Genomic DNA, 19,751 nt, shown 5'->3' with positions numbered 1-19,751 from the left:
ATAAACTTTCCCTCATTTGGTGTATATTTGCTGAGATTCAAATTGTAAGGCCAACTGGCCTGAGGCAGGGGAACACAATCAGATTCACAGGTTGCATCAGACCGAAACTCTCCGGACCACCCAGTTCCAGAAACTGACCTGGAGACTTTCCGGACCACCCAGTTCCAGGAACTGACCTGGGGACTCTGAACCCGGCCCAGCCTTCCCGCCTTTCGAGGGGCGGGACTAACGGTCCCCCAGGATACCCGAAAAGACCACCAAATAAGGAATACCCTGCGCCCTCCCAGATTCACCACACCCCTTTCCCTTCTTCCCCTATAAAATCTTGCCCAACCCTCGCCCGGGTGCGACTTCTCTGGCCCCTTTCTCTCGGACCCGTGAACCTCGCCTGGGAGCGCTCCCTAATAAAGCTCACTTGAAGCTTTCCTCTGTTTCGCGGTGCTGTTTGTTAAGATCCGACCTTACACAAATGTGGCAGAGATGTTTCACAGGGAACATAGCGTTCCCTTTTTGGAGATTACAAAAGGTCATGGTCTCAAAGTGGAAAAGACAAAGGTCTCATAAAATCCAAGAGACCTGAGAATGGATCCATGTCTGCCAATTATCAGATCTGTGAGTTTACGTATGTTATTAATCTCTTTGAGCCCTAATCTCATCATTTCCTCATACATATATTTTACCTGGTGGTCACTACATACAACACTTCAATATGGTTTATAATAGAGTGTTACAGAAAACATACAAAACAGCTGTCACATAGCAGATGTTCAATAAAGGATAGTGATTATTATCTTTCTATCCAGGGTTCTATAGCATCCTGTTTAGGGTTCACTGAAAAAATGACAATTATAATTCGTTTGGCACTATTCTCCTGGACTCAAATGCATGATTTCTGTACCTCGTGTTAGTGCAACACGTTTTAATGATGAGCTCTAATCTATTCCTAACACACCATCCTTTTCCTGCAAAAGCATCCAAATCATATGTTAGTCAGATCAGAGAAACAATCCCAACAAAATATGTAACCAGACTAACATAAAAAAATTTCATTATATATTTGTCATTAGATAGTGCAGCTCTGTTTTCACTCAAACCCTAATACCAGACAATAAGATTATTCCCATGGCATATCTGAATAATTGGGAAGCATGACATACTAAAAATGCCAATTTCTTAAACAGAAAAAGGAAAAATGAGGTTTTTCTAATCAAGAATCTTGAGATAAAGAAACATAGAATTTTGGTAGTGATAGAGCTTTTGATACTTTAGAGCTCATCTTATTCAATTCTTTCTCTCCCTGCCCTTCCCCCACATTTTTAGAACAAGAAAACTCATGTCCATAGATATTAAATAATTATTTTCAAAAAAATTTTTGGCGTGTTGGGTCTTTGTTGTTACGCGCAGGCTTTCTCTAGTTGCGGTGAGCAGGGGCTACTCTTCTTTGCAGTGCACGGACTTATTGTGGTGGCTTCTCTTGTTGCAGAGCATGGGCTCTAGGCGCATGGGCTTCAGTATTTGTGGCACGTGGGCTCAGTAGTTGTGGCACACAGGCTTAGTTGCTTCGCAGCATGTGGGATCTTCCCGGACCAGGGATCGAACCCGTGTCCCCTGCATTGCAGGCAGATTCTTAACCACTGTGCCACCAGGGAAGTCCCGATATTAAATAATTTTGTTGTGATATTGCAAGACCAAATCTAAGATTTTTGACACTTTACCATGGTGGCCATTTTCTTCATTGTATTTGCATACAGAGCTTCAAGTGGAAGAGATAAGAATTAGCAAATTTTCAAAACTTTAATTCTCATTCCCATTTTTCCATGCTTATATAGATTTTTGAAAATAAAACATGTGGTGACTATTTGCTGCTTTTCCCTGCTCAAAAGGTATGACCTTTCTTCTGGTAACAGAATAAATTTTTCCCCGGGGCATCCATTCCACCCCTACTCTTGGTTCATGTGATGAGATGGACCAAATCCCCTCAATAAAAGTTAAATGTGTGAAATAATGAAATAAACTGTACTTTATTAATCAGCAATGCATCTATACATTATAAAAATAGCAATACATAGATGGAGAAGGTATATTATTTATGCTGTCTAAAGATAATTTGGGGTGTCTATATGTATTTTTGGCCTCAAGTTTCCCAAAGATTCCCAGCTGCAGTGCCAAACAAATGGTAGCTATTCTCAAGATACTAAAAAGCAGCAGAAGGCATTTTGCAGAGCATTTTGCACAAAAGTAAACAATAAGGACTGGAAGGAGTAAGATGGAACCTTGGGATCCCCTAGTGTCCTCTTGTACTATCATGTTCATTAGAATTAATGGAACACTACAGCATATCCATCCAGGCAGGATCATCACATGTTCACTACTCTAATGAATGAAGTTTGGTTCTCCTTGCCAGTCAAAAAGTGTTAATGAGCTGAGGTGGCTGAGGACAAAGGAAATACTGAATGAATAGTGTGGAAGGATGGAAGTTATACCAACTATGGTCTAGTGATTATTTGTAGAAATGAAAATGGTATTTAAAGTATTAATCAAGTTTTATTTCCCCCACTTCGTCTAGTATTTTATATAGGGCTTGTGGCTGGTGGTTATTCTTAGAATTTAGCTGATAAATTATAGAATATCAAATCAGCATTGTAACTATGCATGGTGATGGATACTAGCTAGACTTACTGTGTTGTTCATTATGCAATATATACAAATATAAAATTATGTTGTATACCTGAAACTAATATAATGTTAATACGTTAGTTTATCTTAATTTTAAAAAATTTAAAAAACAAAACCAGCATTGTGAGTAATCCAGGGGAGAAGAGCATGTGGCCTAGGAATATAGAAATTGGAGCTGGATGCAGTAACTGATGAAATTTATGGATCATTCCTTTTTAGGGAGTGTAGGGGAGAAAGAATTTTCCTCTACCCTTAAAAGGTTCTTTTCGCTGGTCTAATAATCAATTGACATGAGACAGATTAACAGGAAAAAAAAACAAATTTTATTTCAAGACATAAGAGTTAAATGAGCGATGTATGCTATCCTGAGTCAAGGAATGGGAAAAGGGCCTAGGGTTTCAAAGGGGAGGAAGGCAATTCACAGGACAATAAGAAGAGCAGATGTATAGTAATCTGATGTTTGCCCTGAAAGACAGATGGGTCACTCAGATAAAATTTATCTCTAGTAATAATTCTCATTCTGGGAAAAACCCCCAATTTAAATTCTTCTAGGTAGTTAAGGGAGGAACAGAAGTTTCGCTTGAGCCCACGGGGTCTCAGGTGCCTTTAGCTCAAAATATTCCACATGCTAATGTGGCACTTTATGGGGAGGCTCATTCTGAACCCCTTTAGGGAGCAAATGAACACATTTTATTTTGCTTTGCCTTTACTGAAGCAGCATTCTTCTGCTGGGGTGAGAGAATTAATATTTGGAAGCTTAGCATGCTGTTGGTGGGCAATCAAAGGATGGGATTTAGAGGATATTCATCAGATGGAAGTGTCCAACATCTCTGAACATTCTTCTTACTTCTCGGTAATTTTCAACATTGTAAATTAAGCCCTCCCAAGAAGCAAGTGAATTCACATAGCCAGATTTACTTTCATCTAGGGTACAGGCATGTGGTATACAAGTCTAGATTGAAGATATTTTCCACGGTTTTCTGGCTTCCAGGATAATTGTCATTCCTTTTTAGATAATTTTTCTTTCTCTTGCTGCTTAAATTTTGAGTTTATGTGTATGTGTGGTGTGTTGGTATTTTGTGTTTCACTACACTTTAGTGTGTATTGGTTTTTATTTATCCTCATTTGGATTTCTTGTGATTTTTGAAACTGAACATTCTAGTTTTTCATCAGTTTTAGTAAATGATTAACCGTTACCTTTTCCAATATTAGTTCTCCCTGATTCTCTCCATTCTATCCTTCTGGAATACTATTTTTTATATATTAGCACGTGTCATTCTACCTTCTGCATCTTTTAATCCCTCATCTTTTTCTTCTGATTTTATCAACATTTCTTTGGATCTGTCTTCCAGTTATCACATTATTCCTCATTTCTGTTTAATTAGCTATAGTCCTTCCATTCAGGTTTGCTAATGTAAATATGATTGGATTATTACATTTTAAAAATACACAAATCATGAGTGGCTTAATGTGTTTTCACAAACTGAACACACCCACTTACCCTGCACATTACCAGCACCTCAGGAGGCCTCTTTATGCCCCATCCAGCCCCTCTTCCCATTCTAAGGGCAACCAATATCCTGACTTAATAGAATTGGTGAGTTTTGTCTGTTGTTTGACTTTCTATGAATAGGATCTTAGCATATATTCTTTTGGTTATGGCCTTTCTTTCAACAGTATATTTGTGCTGTTGCATGAAATTGTAGTTTGATCACTGTCATTGATCTGTAGTGTTCCTTTTAAAAAAATATACCACAATTTATTTATCAATTTTACTGCAAATAGACATTTATATTTACCCAGTTTAGGGCAATTAAAACAGCATTGCTATGCATGTTCTTGTATATGTTCTTCATATTAACATTTAAAACATTGTGGGAACACATCTAGGAATAGAAGCTTGATAACGTGTGTGTAAATTCCACGTTAGTAGGTATTGCTAATTTTTCAAAGTGATATCATCAATGTAAATGTCTACTGCAGTGTATGACAGTTCCAATTGTTCCACATCCTTGTCATCTTTGTCTGTTCTTTTCATCTTGACATTTTCATGGAGTTGGTAGTGCAATAAAATTGAACACATTTTTATACATTTATTAGCCATTTCGATTTCCTTTTTGTAATGCCTGTTTCAGTTTATGGCTCAATATTTTCTTGGGTTGTCTTTTTTTATGGATTTGCTTGAGTTCCTAAATATCTTGGATACAAGCCCCTGACAGTTATATAAACTGCAAATATCATTTCCCCGTAATGTTTTCATATCCTATAATGGTGTCTTCTGATGATCCCAAGTTCTTAATTTTAAAGCAGTCCAACAAATCCATTTTTAATTGCTACTGCTCTTTGTGTCCTGTACAAAAAATAGTTGCCTATCCCAAAATATTTACTAAAGATACTGTCTACTATTTTTTTCTATTTGCTTTATTTACTTTTCACATTTGCCCTTGACAAATCTCAATTTTTGTATAGTGTATGAAGTAGGGAGTCAAGGTCCTTTAAAAAATTTATACAGATATCCAATTACTGCAGAACCACTTCCTGAAAAGCTATTCATTTCCCACTGAATTGCTGTGGTGCCTTGGCTATTTGATGCCCTTGTTCCATTTATTTGTCCTTGCACTAATGCCACAGTTTTAATTATTGTGGCATGATAATAAATGTTGAACTATTATAGTTTAAGTCCTCCAAATTTGTTTTTCTTCAAGTTTGTCTTGTCTATTCAAGTTTCTTTGAATTTTTATATAACTCTTAGGAGCGTCTTGCCAGTTTACACTCTGACAAACACTCACACACCTTTCTGGATTTTTCGTTGGGATTGCATTGAAACCATGGTTGATTTGGGGATAATTGATGTCCTAAAAATATTAAGGCTCCCAACCTATAAACGTGGTGAACGCTATATTTAATTACTTGATTTTTCTTAATAAAGTTTTGAAATTTTCATTGTAGAGGATTTTCGTATTTTCTATTAGATTTAATTTTAGGTATTTGATGCTGTTGCAAATGATGTTCATTTAATATTTTACTTTCTACTGATTTATTGCCAGTATACAGAAAAAACTTGAATTTTGTGTATTAACCTTGTTAATCCTGCAATTTTGCCAAACCCATTTATTAGTTCTAATAGTTTTCCTGTATATTTTTTCTGGATTAAAAAAATATACACACACATGTCACGTGCAAATAAAGTTTTGCTTCCTCTTTTTCGATCTTTGTACCTTTTATTTCTTTTACTTGTCTTGTTACATATGCCAGGACCTCTAGTACAATGTTGAATAGACGTGGTGAGAGTGGGCATTTGAATCTTATTCCTGGCTTCAGGGTGAAAGCATTTACTCTTTCATCATCAAGTACAATGTTAGCTATGGGTTTTTCATAGACAACCATTATAAGCTTAAGAACATTCCTTTCTAGTCTCAGTATGCTAAGAGCTTTTTAAAATCATGAGTAGGTATTGAATTTTATCAGATACCTTTTTGACACCTCTTAAAATGATCATCTTTTCTCCTTCATTCTGTTAATGTAGAAAATTACACTGATTAATTTTTAATGTTTACCCAACTTTGCACTCCTGGGATAAACCCCAGTTAGTTATGATGCCTTATTCTTCTCATATATGCTTATATTTGATTTAACAATTTTTAAAAGGATTTTTGCATCTAGAGAGTGGTCAGTAGTTTCTCTTTCTTGTAATATCTATGTTGGCATAAAGTGAAATGGGAAGTATCTACTCTTCTTCTACTCTTTTAAAAAGTTTATCTAAAATTGGTGACTCCCCTGGCAGTCCAGTGGTTAAGAATCCATGCTTCCACTGCAGGGGGCACGGGTTCGATCCCTGGTTGGGGAACTAAGATCCCGCATACCGCAGTGTGGCCACCCGCCCCCCCTCCAAAAAAAAAAAGCATAAAAAGCTCTTAGAATAAAATTGGCATTATTTCTTACCTAAATATATGGAAATTTTCTCTGGTGAAGCTTTTGAAGAAAGTGCTTTTCTTTGTTTTATAAAAATAATTAAATAATTGATTCAATTTCTTCAATAGATTTAGGAGTATTTTATTTTTTCTGTTCTTTTTTAAACAAATAATTGCATATATTTAAGGAATACAATGGATGTTTTGATATATGCATACATTGTGAAATGATTACCACAATCAAGCCAATTAACATATCCATCACCTCACATAGTTACCATTTATTTTTGACTTTCTGGTCTTATATCCATTTTGGTACTGTTGAAATACAATGTGTTTGAACAAAAATATTACCAACTGAATTTTTCATTTTTGTTCAACTGAAACATACAAAATTGCTTCTAAATTCACAAACTAAATTATATTTAGGGCTAAACAAAGCTAATTAAAAGACTTTTTAGTAGGACACAGGCTGCCAAAATAGCAAATTTCACCTGAATTTGTTCATTTATCTGTTGAGTGGTTCCTATGATTTCTCTATAGTGCTTTCATGCATTTTGAAAGTATTTTTAGACTGTGTATTTGGCATAAACATAAAATTTAGAAGTAACATAAAATTTACTTTTACCATATTTACTTGTTATTAAGCTATTTTCTTTCTGTTTCAAACCGACTCTTTTATATTCTGCCTTATCTTACTAGGGCTGGGACTCTGCAAATCACGTTTCTGTTTTGCCAGTTGTCTCCCTGTTAGACTTTGACAATGGAGAATTCTAAAGAAAGACTGGAGGCCTGGAGAAGGAAAAAGGGACATGTTCTTTCCTGTTTTGCTTCCTGTGACTGTCAACATCATATGAGCAATGATTTTTCACCTGGGCAGTAGGTACAGTAGCAGTTGGTTCTAGTTTCCACTTCTCCTCCCAAAATTTAAAAAACCTGTCTCATTTTGCCTTCTCAGAGACCAGCACCAGTTGGCTGGTATCCTTTCCTCACATATCTGAGTCCCAGCTCCCTGACACCTATCCTCTAGGATTTTGAGTTACAAGCCCCAGCCAGGCAATCTGTCCTCAAACTACTATTTCTTCTAGTATTCCCACTCTCTTCTCTTTATTATCCCAGCCCTAGGGGTGGTAGATTCCTCTACCATACTTCAGTGTTCTCTCTTTTGTCTTTTCAGCTCTCCAGTATCTAAATCAACTCTATTACATTCTCTCGTTAAAATAGTTGGTGTGATTTCTATTTTTCTGAAGTGATAGACCATTTCTTAATCTATGCTTTTTCTTTGCAAATAACAGAAACTTACTTAAACTGGTTAAGAACAAAACAGACCATATAGGTTTCTCCTGGAATCCTGGGACAGGAAGTACAATCAGGCCTGGTCAGCTTTAGAAAACAGCCTGAAACTAAGATTAGTCCTTTTGGGCTTCCCTGGTGGCGCAGTGGTTGAGAGTCCGCCTGCCGATGCAGGGGACATGGGCTTGTGCCCCGGTCCGGGAAGATCCCACATGCCACGGAGCGGCTGGGCCCGTGAGCCATGGCCGCTGAACCTGCGTGTCCGGAGCCTGTGCTCCGCAACGGGAGAGGCCACAACAGTGAGAGGCCCACATACCGGACCAAAAAAAAAAAAAAAAAAAGATTAGTCCTTTTTGTCTTTCTAAAGGTACTCTGTGGTCTCCCATCTTCTCTACTTTTCTTCACCTTCTTTCTAGCTCTCTCAGTAAACCTATTTTCTCTACCTTTGGCTCTGGGATCAGTATGAATTCCAGTTCCAGAAGAGGAAGAGACCCTGAGTGGCTTTGTTTGCACAAATGTACTCACTTCGTACCACCAGCATTAGCCATTATAAATACAGCTATGGGCTCTACCACTGAGGTGAAGAAAAATATTTGTCAGAGATGAGGACGTTGTGCTGAGTGTATGGCTCGAAGAGTTTCTAATACATTTTCTGATTTTCCTTCATTAGAAAGGATCACCGCTTAAGGAGATTTTCTTTTTTTGGATGATATACTTAAGGCATATTCCATTTATATATAATAATTATTAGATTACTTTAAAAAACTTTAAGTACATATTCACTGAACAAAATTATAAATATAGATGAACCAACGTAAAAAATATAGATATTACACAAATTCCCACCACACAGGTATGTAATTTGGGGAATATATTTACATGCACTGATATTTATATTCTTTTCAAAAAATGGGTTTTCACATAAGCAATAATTTTAAATAATTTTATGCCAATAAACATGTTTCTAGAACATCATTTTAAAAGGTTAGCCAATAATTTAAGAAACACAGTTACTTCCTTCACCCAGATTATTGGACACTTACAGCCTTTAATTATACAGTTAATTTTTGCAGATACATTATTTTCTCAGAACAACTTTTTAGCAGAGGTATTTCTGACTTGATAAACATGTATTTCAAGATATTTGGTATGTATTTTTTAATTGCCAGAAAGTTTGTGTACCTCTCATCCAACTGCCAAGAAAGCTGTATCAATTAACGTTGCCTCCATCAATGTAAGGGATTACCTGTTTTTTTCTCGGTACGATCGTTGTTACCAACTTTTAAAGTATGACAAATTGAGAGGTAAAACCCTCTGATATCACATTATTATTTTAATGTACACTTTAGTTTTAAATATTTATTGGAAGATTTTTAACATTTGTTGGTCGTGTGTGTGTGGGTTGTTCCCTTTCTATAGAGTTGTTCTTTCATTTGTAACAGTTGAAAAGAGTTTATTAAACTTCCATTTTAGGTTTTAGTGTTTGATTCTTGGACCTATAAACTTCTTAAGTTCATATTACACTTATATTGTAAGTACCACTGAAGTTTAAGCTAATATCTCTGCCTCATCTCAATCTCTTATTTTATTTAAAAAAAAAAGTCTATCACTGAAATAAGTATTCATTAACCTATCAGGAATTGTATATTAAACTGCTCTAATTTGGTCAAAAGTTAAAAGTTTTTAAATAAATAGCACTAAAAATAATAAATCCATCAAAAGAGTAATTGAATTATTTATAAAACTTACCTACTTAAGATTCAATGAACTATGTATATTTACTAAGTTGATTACAAGATGTGTTAGTGAATGATAATGACTTAAAACATTATTTATTCCAAGTATCACATCTGAATTTTAATAGGAGATTAATGGACATGAAATGTTTTAATTTTAAAAGAGTGGAAAGTTCAGTAAGTAAGGAATATTTGGGGTGCTTATATATTCTCCACAGTTTAAATGATATCAGCAGTTATTCACCAACCTCACGGGCAGATGACAATTTAGTAAGGAACTGCCTAAACTACAAACATAGAAGATGAAAACAAACATGAGCAAAAGCAAAGTAAAATTCTATAGAACACGAAATAACAGATTAACCTTACAGTTAAAAGAATTCAAAATGCAAGGGAAACATTTAATCTCATGCAATTACTGGAAGAGTATTGCAAAGTTATAATTCACAGTTTGTACTCATTGGATTCTCATATTTAGATTCACATCACATGATCTCCTGTAATTTGCAATGCTTTTACCATTTCCCAAGTACATATGCGTGAGAAGACATGAATGATAAAAAATTTTTTTTAAATATTCTAGACTTCTTAGGAAAAAATCACCCTGAAACATTCAGATTCTCTTTTGTTATATATCTTTCAATTCTGTGTTGTGGGAAACAGCAGAAGAATTACACATATTAATGTTTAATATGTAAAACTTATCCTGATACTACTTGAAAGGAAGAACTCTGGGTCTGTAGTGTTAAAGGCTCTGATTTATTTCTTACAGGGATCTGAGTAGTCTAATGAAACAACCTCAGAACTCAATGCCAATGAAAGAAGTCTGGGAAGGCCTGAGGCTGGTATTGATTCCAGGGAGACAGGTGATGTGACAATATAACACAGGGAGCAAAGCACATTGCTCCATGAGGGAGGAATCTGTATGAGTTAAGTATATGTTCAACGGTGACGTCAGCATCATCGCTAATAAGACGTCCTTTGTCGTATCCCCCATCCTAACAACAACTTGACATCAATCCACAGGCAAAAGTGCCTTTGTCTACAAATTCAGCAGTGGCCTGTGAACTGGCTCCAGCCTCTCTTGGCTGCAGCTTGGGAGTCCCGGGAGAACAGTGCCTTAGACAATCACCTGTGGATGAGAGAGCCTTTTTTTTCCAGGTTTCCAGTGGAGAAGTTCAGCACACCACTGGAGCCAAACAATACAAGTCAGGATGCATTACAGAGGTTAAGAGGAATTTACCTGTGTCACCCACCCCCCCTCCCGGCCAAAAAAAGTGGCACAGCTTAGTGCCAAGTGGGAACTTTCTGGCCTGTGATTTCTCCCATGAGTGAAAGTGAGTGCATGAGTCAGAACTTAGCTTCCCTCCGTGTGGGATGTTGCCAAAGAGGCACATTTCTCTCTCGTCCCCTACAGAGTACTGAGTCAGGAGCTGCAGGACTAGGGGGAAGAGGGAGGCGAAGAGAGAGGACTCGAAGAGGGCAGTAAAGGGACTCGGGTCCCACTAAATGCATCACAGACTCCACCAAGAACCCCACCCATGAGGCACTGGGATGCCTCACCCACGGATCCCCCAACTGGCCCATGAGCACTCTCAGTGCTTATTAAAGAAAATGTGGTGCTCACTTTGGCAGCACATGTTCTAAAACTGGAACGATACAGAGAAGATTAGCATGGCCCCTGCGCAAGGATGACACACAAATTCGTGAAGCGTTCCATATTTTAGGTTCAAGAGGGAGGGGATATGGGGATATATGTATACGTATGTATAGCTGATTCACTTTGTTATACAGCAGAAACTAACATAACAATGTAAAGTAATTATACTCCAATAAAGATGTTAAAAAAAATGTGGTTTACATTTTATTTACTATCTGTCTGCATGGTTTGAAGTAACATATTTATGGGACATTTATATTACCATGTGATGTTCACCAGTTGCCATTATTTTCAATAAACAGCTCAGAAATAATTAAGTTAGTTCCTAAATTTCTAATTTGACTACTATGGACTCATAGAGGACTAATGTTTAATGAACACTTATAATACGTAGAAGATTTCCTGGGTTTGTGAGAATCTAAATATGTGTAAGTGTTGTCCTCTGCCTTCAAGTTGTTACTTAAAATAGAAGACTAAAACCAAGATTAGAAAAAACTAAAATCATGTATTATAAAGTCCAAGATTCAAAACAAATACTCTGATATCTTAATATGGAAACAGACACTAAATTATTTTTACTTAAAAGATTAGACCTTTCCCCACATTTAATTTTAGTTCAACATATAGTAAAAAATATAGCTGTAAGAACACCTTTCTTACACATCTTTTGCACATCAGTGATTTTCTCTCCATGCTTTACTGGCCTAAAGATGGATTAAAAGAGTTTCCCTAAAGTGCTTTGATTTGGAGTAACCTCATTGATTGTTTCCTTCCTGACACTACTTTGTGAAATTAGATTGGGACACGCTTTTCCCTGAAGAGCTCTACATCCACAAATGTTTCTGATTACATGAAACCATTCAGAGTGTGAAGGGTCATCATGCAGAGAAAAGTGGTCGGCTAGTCCCTATTGCCATAATGACAGAATAAGAGAATATGAGTTTAAACTGAAAGAGAAGAAGGGATTTGGCTTGCTTGTGGGGAAGGTTTTATTATTTAAACCCTCTGTCTTAGAGTAGCATGGATCTCCTGTTAATAAAAGCCAAGAGCTACTTGAAACTTACTATGTGTCAGGCACTGTCCAAAGTCCTTTACCTGTGTTAACTCATTGACTATTTGCAGCAGTCCTATGAAACAGATATTGTTATTATCTCTGCTTAACAGATAGAGAAGAGTTAGTTAGGATTATAAACTTGGGGGGGGGGGGGAAGAGAGAGAGAGAAATATGACCTATGCTCTCAACCACTCTGTTTTTGGGTCCTTTGTGCTGTCTTAGCTCTTAACTGACCCTAGCTTCTTTCATGCTTAGCCTTTCTGATCTATTTTCCAGAGCCCATCTTCCCATTCTTGCTGACAGACACTGCTTCTCCAAATCCTATATGCTGAATTATGTAGTTTTAATTAAATCTTCCATAATATTTTAGAAGTATTACCCATTTAATCTTTTCAGGAGAGTTACATGTAGGGGAGAGATCACCTCTATTGCTTCCTAACAAATGATTCATAAGTTTTACATTGCTACCTAGCAGCAAAATTTCCCACTGATGCTTTATAAACACTTAACTATTAAATCTAGAAGTAATCAATTAAAAAGTATTTCAAAGAAAGCTTGGTAATGGAAATATCTAACAATCAATATAAGAAGACAAATGATTATGTTTAAGTTCTCTATTAAAGAAATGGTCTATTCTTGTTTGGCAAAGTTTTTTTCCTAAAATCTCACACAACCTAATACTGAGGGCTTAGACAAGCTTAGTTAAATGAACTTAATTTCTCATTAGTTAAAGATTATGGTGTGCTACCTCTCAATATGCACCCTCATTTCCAGCTATCATTTAGTTGTGTTTTGCATTATTTTCCCTGTTACCATCTGTCACTGGGCTACAATCTCATCAAGTTTCCAAGTCCAGCTGGGTGTAGTCTTCTAATGGCCCCCATTCTAATGGCGTCTAACAGTGTAGGGGTGCTGATGATTGCGAATTATGGCCACTTTGCACAGAATCATTTCTGACACAGATTTTTTTCTAATATTGATGTGACAGGTAACATCTAAAACCCTTTTTGTTTTTCCTCTTAGGAGCTCTCTTCTCATTCTATGGGTATCTTGGCCCTATTCTGAAATGTTACACTTTAAAAGAAACTTAGTGCAAGATTATATGACCAGATTAAACTCTGAATAACTTCAAGTGACTCTGGACAAAGCAAAGCACACTAAGAATACATCTATTCCTGGGTTTTCTCTATATGGAATTCCTCAAAGTGTGATCCTCTACTGTCTTCATCAGAAACACTGACGGTGTTTTTAAAAAATGGACGTACTGGTCTCCCTCTAGATCTATCCAGTCAAAACACCTAGGCACTGTGGATTGACATCTACACTTTAAATAAACATCACAGGTTAATATTACAAACTCATGTTTGAGAACCAATGTTTTGTTATTTAGATAGCACCTACCTCCAGAAGCAGTGATACCAGAGAGGAATAGTAGACAAGTACAGCTTTCAGACACTTTGTAAGGAAATGAGCGCCTAAGACACCATGGTTTATTCCAGGTGCATAAAATGAAATAGATACAGCACCCAGGGATCCAGCCATGGTTAGGTGCCCTGCATAATGTAAATTTATATGGTATGGACATAACGGTATGTCATCTGCTACTGAGATAGCTCGGTGCAAAATTCAGCCCAATTGGGGTATTCCATATTGGATAGTCTCACTAATGGGTGGCTGCCCCAATAGTAGGTGGGTTTCTAGGCCTCGGTCTGAAATATCCTGGGTGAAAATGGGCCTTTGTTCTGGTTCTTCATGGACCTCAATGTCATGATGCACTTCTGGATAAATATAGCTGCTGTGATGGGTTTCCATGCTTCTTTATTTTCTAGGGTATCTTTATAATAAACTAATATCATCTAACTTGGCTTGTCTTTTCCTTGCAACCTCAGAGAGCTTAGTAAAGAATTAGTATGCTGCTGCTCCAAGGCCTGGGCCCAGCCACTGGGCGGCCGTGGCGAGGGCTCTGGAGCCCTGCGGAACACAGCCCTCAGCCTGTCCCCGGACCCTCCAGCTCACCCGCCTGCCCGAGCACGGAGGGCCTGGAAGGCCCTGGGGGGAGAAAGCAGCCACTTACCTCTCACCGCACTCTCCGCCCGAAGGACCACTGTGAGGTTAACCGTTGGCTAATGGTCTGCAGGTCTCGCAGTCTCGCGGTCTCGCGGTCTCGCGATCTCGCGGTCTCGCGGTCTCGCGGATTCGCGGTCTCGCGGTCTGGCGGTCTCGCGGTCTCGCGGATTCGCGGTCTCGCGGTCTCGCGGTCTCGCGGTCTCGCGGTCTCGCGGTCTCGCGGTCTCACAGTCTCGCGGTATCGCGGTCTCGCAGTCTCGCGCTAAGGATCACGCGCTAACAGTCTCGCGATAATGGTTTCGAGAGGAAGGCCTCCCACTAGCAGTCGTAAGGTAATGGCAGGGTGCCCGTCCCGGCCCTACTATAATAAGGGACACCAGTCATATTGCACTGGGGCCCAACCTAATGACCTTAACTTACTTCTAGAAAGACCCTATCTCCAAAGAAGGTCACATTCTGAGGTCCTAATCATTAGGACTCCAACATATGGATGCGGGGAGGGCGGGGGGACAGAATTCAGTACTTGCCATTCATATTAAACGATATTTAAGTGTGATGGCAAAACAAAACCATTCTGCATCCTGTGTGACCAATATTTGCTTACCACTGGCCTAGGCTGTTCTTGAGGAAGGCTGATTCCAGCACAGTCATGGCTGCAGCTAGAAGGACTCCTGGACCAAGCCACCGTGGTGTAGCAGCATTCTTTGAAAAACAACGACTGAGCCAGCGAGTAAGTACAGTCTTTGTTTGTAATTCTTTAATGGTAACCTTGTGAACCCAAGCTTCCTTTAGGAATAATAACACTGTTCTGAGAGCTGGACAACATATGCTTCACCACACTGGTGGACAAGGATGTGTTAACCATGCAAGATGAGTTGTTTTCAACAGCAATAGTGTAAACATATTAACAGAAGCAATGGCAGCAGAAAACTAATATGTGTAGAGGAAATAAGGAACTAATTAGCTCCTCTAGCACTTTCTCTGTTTGGCACTTGGACACAGGAATGGCCCTATATGTGTTTCTATTTCTGTGTAACAAATCACCACAAATATAGAGGTTTAAGCCATATCCATTTATTAGCTCACTGTTCTATAGGTCAGAAGTCTGAGTGCAGCATGGCTGCATTCTCTGCTCAGGGTCTCAGAGACAGAAATCTAGGTGTTAACCAGGCTGGGCTCTCATCTGGAGGTTCTGGGGAAGAATCTGCTTCCAACCTCATTAGAGTTGCTGGCAGAATTCAGTGCCTTGCAGCTGTAGGACTGAGTTAATGTTTCTTTGCTAACTATTGACCAAGGGGCCTCTTTCAACTCCTTAATTCACCCTTTTTCTCATGTGGCCCCCCTCTATCTTCATACCAGTAATGGCATGTCAGGGCTTTCTCATGCTTCCCGTCTCTTTACCTTCCTCTTCTGCTTTTAAAGGGCTGATGTAATTACATTAGGCCCAGCTGGATAATCCAGAATACTCTATCTTAAAGTCAATTAACTAATTAGCAACCTAAGGTCAACTAATTAGTAACCTTAATTACATTGGCAAAGTCCCTTTTGCCATGCAGCATGCTGTATTCACGGGCCTGATATCTTATCATACAGTCCTTGGTATTAGGGCAAGAAATCTCGGGGGGACATTTTTATAATTCTTTCTACTACAGCCCCTTTGGAATGAGCAAGCCTCTTGGATTATTGGATAATTCAGGGGATGCAGGCCCAAAGAGAGACACAAGGGACTTGTCCCTCTGGGCATGTGGGTGCTCGATTGATTGTTTTCAGTATTAAAAAGAGATACGTTACTCAATTCATTAATTAAAAAGTATTTATTGATTACCTATTGGGGGCCAGTCCTCTTCTAGGTACTGGAGACTGAGTAAGGAGGAAAATATTAGGCAAACAGGTAGTTAATTCGTATAGGACCTAGTTGGCCATTATCAGGACTCTGGGTTTTACTCTAGATATTAAGAGAGGTTATTGGAGAGTTTAATGCATTGAGTGTTATGATCACACCTAAAATTTAAAAGACACAAACGGCACTTCTTCTTCCAGGAAGATGGAGCAGATGTGCTTTTTTTCTGTTCCTCCTGCTAATAACTAAAAATTCCTGACCTTTATATGTAAAATAAATATAGGAAGACTCTGAAAGGTGGAGAGAAGGCCAACTGTCCAGGGACCTTGGTACTCAAGGAATAACATGGTGGTGAATTCTCTGGGTTTTATGTTTGCCCCAGGTATCCCAAACTTAAAGAATCCACAACCTGGAAATGCCAACAGGCACAGACAATAATAGCTCCAATAAAAGCCTGTTCCACCTAGTTAAAGGGCCAGGAAAGGGGTATGCTAGCAAGACAGAAAAGTTTTAGACAATAACTGTTCTACTCTGACTAAACACCACAGAGAAAAAAGCTATGGTTTCATCCCCCCCACTCTCACAACAGCAAAGGCCTAGAATTCTACCATTGCCAGGCTGTAAGGAGGCATTCCAGTGCCCTTGCTGGGATAGTGTTAGAGAAGGCCAAGCAGGGAGCCAGGACCTTTATTCCCACTGGGAGCAATGAGACCTCCCACCCCAAGGTGTCAGTGAAGACCTCATGGGGAAAATAGATTCCATACCACCCAGCAGTAAAGAGGCATCTCTTCCTGGGATAGTGTTAGAGAAGGCCTAGTGGACAGTAATGACTTTCACCACTGCTCGTTGCTATTGAGGTTACCCCTCCTGTGGGTGTCAGTGGAGGCCATGTGAGAGACTCCAACTCCTCCCAGGCAGAAATGTGGACCATCCGGACATCCTATAAAATAGCACATTGATCTGTTACATTGATGACATCATGCTGGTTGGACAGAATGAGCAAGAAGGGGCTAGCTTGCCAGAAGCATTAATAAGACACATACCCTCCAGAGTGTAGGAGATAAGTCCTATGAAGATTAAGGAACTTGAAATACTGTAAAGTTTTTTGGGGTCCAGTTGTCTCCTGTGGGCATAGGAGTTGAATAATATGGACACATAGGTCTAGAAACCAAGAGATAGAGGCAGGATTGGCTGCACTTACTAACACAGTGACCTGCCGGGAGACTTTCTGCCTCTCATCCCAACTCTGGGCTCTAGAGGATCAGAAGTCCTGGTCCCCAAAGGATGCTCACTGTTTCTTTGAGGCAAAACAAAGGTCTCATTGAGCTATAACCGTGCCTACCACTTGATCATTTTGGATTCCTTGCGTGTATGGACAAGTAGAGAAGAGTTGCTAATATCTTAGCACAGATAATTGACCCTGATCAGAAGGAGGAAGGAGGACTGCAGTTACACAGTGGGGGCAGGTAGAAATAATTATGTAATTTAGGTGTTCCACTTGGATGTCTCCTGCCACTTGGATTACAGATGGGCAAATGAAGCAATCTATGCCTGAGAAGCATATGCGAACAGGGGCCCAGAAGTCTTAGGAAGGAGGTATATGTCGTATTACCAGGTACATAAGAGAACTGTCTAGGTGATGGCTAAGAGTGAAAAGAAGTTAGCATACACAGTGGGGACAGAAGATATTGAGTACCAGCTGCAGACCCAAGGCCAACTTCAGTGATGGGGGCTACAGTTCATCCCTCTAATAAATTCCTCTCAAGGGGAGAGGCTTAGCAGAACCACAGAAGATCTCCTCTTGAATGTGTATGAAGAAATGTGTGTGCACAGTATAATGGGTGGGCTGTTTCAGTCATAGGGGTGCACCACTCTGATCTCCTTCAAGAGACAGCCTGCCAAAAGGAGTGCAGCGAGCTGACAGTGGTAGCACCTTCAGGATCTGCTACAGCTTTCAGACTGAGGTCATGCGCTTTCAGGGAACTCTCAGCCAATAACTGAGCATCCTGGGGGTGCTAGGGCCTGACTGTTTGGCCTAATAAGGGACTTCTGCATGGGAAACCTTTGGCTCAAGATTCTTATGGGACTAACCAGGACGTTTTCAAGCTGTCTCACAGTCAGAGGCTTGATTTACCAGTCTCTACTCACAGATATCAGATCTGAGTTATGGTCTGAAGCCTTTCCTTGCCTATTCCTGCTTCCTTTCTCCTTAAGTTTTCTCAAGGAATACCCTCTTTAATTCTTCTGCATTTCTAACTGTATTAGTATATGCTTTCCGAATGATTGAAACTGACCCATACCCTAAAGGTCTCCTGCATCCTTACCTGTTGCATTGTATAAAAAACAAGCAAACAGACAAACAAAAAAACTCCCAAATTGCCCTCGACAGGTAGGATTAATAACTCCAGATGGAGCTGTAACCTTTGTTGCCTGTTGGTTCAGCTGTACAAGTAGTCTAGCACGGTCGGATGGCACTCTTAACTTCCAATTTAATGGAACAGTTGTTGTGTCCCCTTGTGGAAGCACTCATATTTTGTGAACTAAGACCACTAAACTATCAGACTACAAAGTTGTGATGAAAAGCAAAACTTTTTCTGAGGATCATTAAGGGTAATAGAGAGAGGAACCACTCTCATTTCCACATAGTGATTCCTGGACCCAGGAATCCTTGCTATAAGAAAGCATTGATTGCCATTTAGAGCATTACCTCATGCTGGTGGATATTAGCCATGCGCACAATGTTTTGTCACCTAGGTGGCACTGTAACTAATTGAGTCTTCAAAAGGCCATTGCATTACAATTACACTGAGGCCAACTCAGTGGATTCCATTAGCGTAAGCCATTGATGAAATTGTTTGCTCTACAGTGAGTTCCTTGGTCAGGAGCAATGCTGTGCGGAATACCACAGTGATGAATAAGTTTTCCGTAAATCTTTGTTATTTTATTTGTTTATTTTCTTTATTTTTTTGGCTGCGTCAGGTCTTAGTTGCGGCCCGGGGGATCTTCGTTGAGGCACGCGGGGTCTTTTTGGTGCAGTACATGGACTCTTCTTGGTGGCACCCAGGCTTCTCTTTAGTTGTGGCGCATGGGCTCCAGGGCGCGTGGGCTCTGTAGTTTGTGACACGAGGGCTCTGTAGTTGAGGCGCGCGAGCTCAGTATTTGTGATGCTTGGGCTTAGTGGCCCCGCTGCATGTGGGATCTTAGTTCCCAGACCAGGGATTGAACCCATGTCTCCTGCATTGGAAGGTGGATTCTTTACCATTGGAACACCAGGGAAGTCCCTGTAAATCTTTGGATGGTGTTTTGATCAAAACATTGCATGTAGGGAAGACAATTGCATATCCAGAATAGGTGTCTATTCCAGTGAGAACAAAATGCTTCCTTTTTCATAAGGGAGTGGTGCCACTTATCTCCCAGGGAATTATGCTATTTCAGGGAATCGGTCTTGGTTTCTGCTGTTGGCAGGCTGGGAACTCAGTAGTATAGACATATTGGCTTTGGTGATTAGAAGTCC

At 39.3% G+C, this 19,751-nt stretch overlaps 1 protein-coding gene and 1 non-coding gene across 2 annotated transcripts in view; one reads left to right on the top strand and one right to left on the bottom strand.

Moving 5' to 3' along the window:
* LOC111182395 (testis-specific Y-encoded protein 1-like) overlaps positions 1-18,968 on the bottom strand; it is a 45,891-nt gene extending 26,923 nt beyond the window's left edge. The window contains 2 exon segments of the mRNA XM_089917077.1: positions 14,417-14,659; positions 18,945-18,968. Of these exon segments, the coding sequence (XP_089773203.1) occupies positions 14,417-14,659; positions 18,945-18,968 (267 nt within the window).
* LOC115801737 (U6 spliceosomal RNA) lies at positions 11,236-11,342 on the top strand. The gene has a single exon (XR_004022079.1). It is a non-coding gene; the product is annotated as a U6 spliceosomal RNA (small nuclear RNA).
* Positions 18,969-19,751: the final 783 nt, after the last annotated feature.

Source organism: Delphinapterus leucas, chromosome 9 (genome assembly GCF_059928025.1).
Source record: "Delphinapterus leucas isolate spDelLeu-1000000601 "Yukka" chromosome 9, BTC_Dleu_Yukka2, whole genome shotgun sequence".
Taxonomy (NCBI): Eukaryota; Metazoa; Chordata; class Mammalia; order Artiodactyla; family Monodontidae; genus Delphinapterus; species Delphinapterus leucas.
Note: the sequence above shows the minus strand (reverse complement) of the source record. Positions and strands in the feature narration are given on the sequence as shown.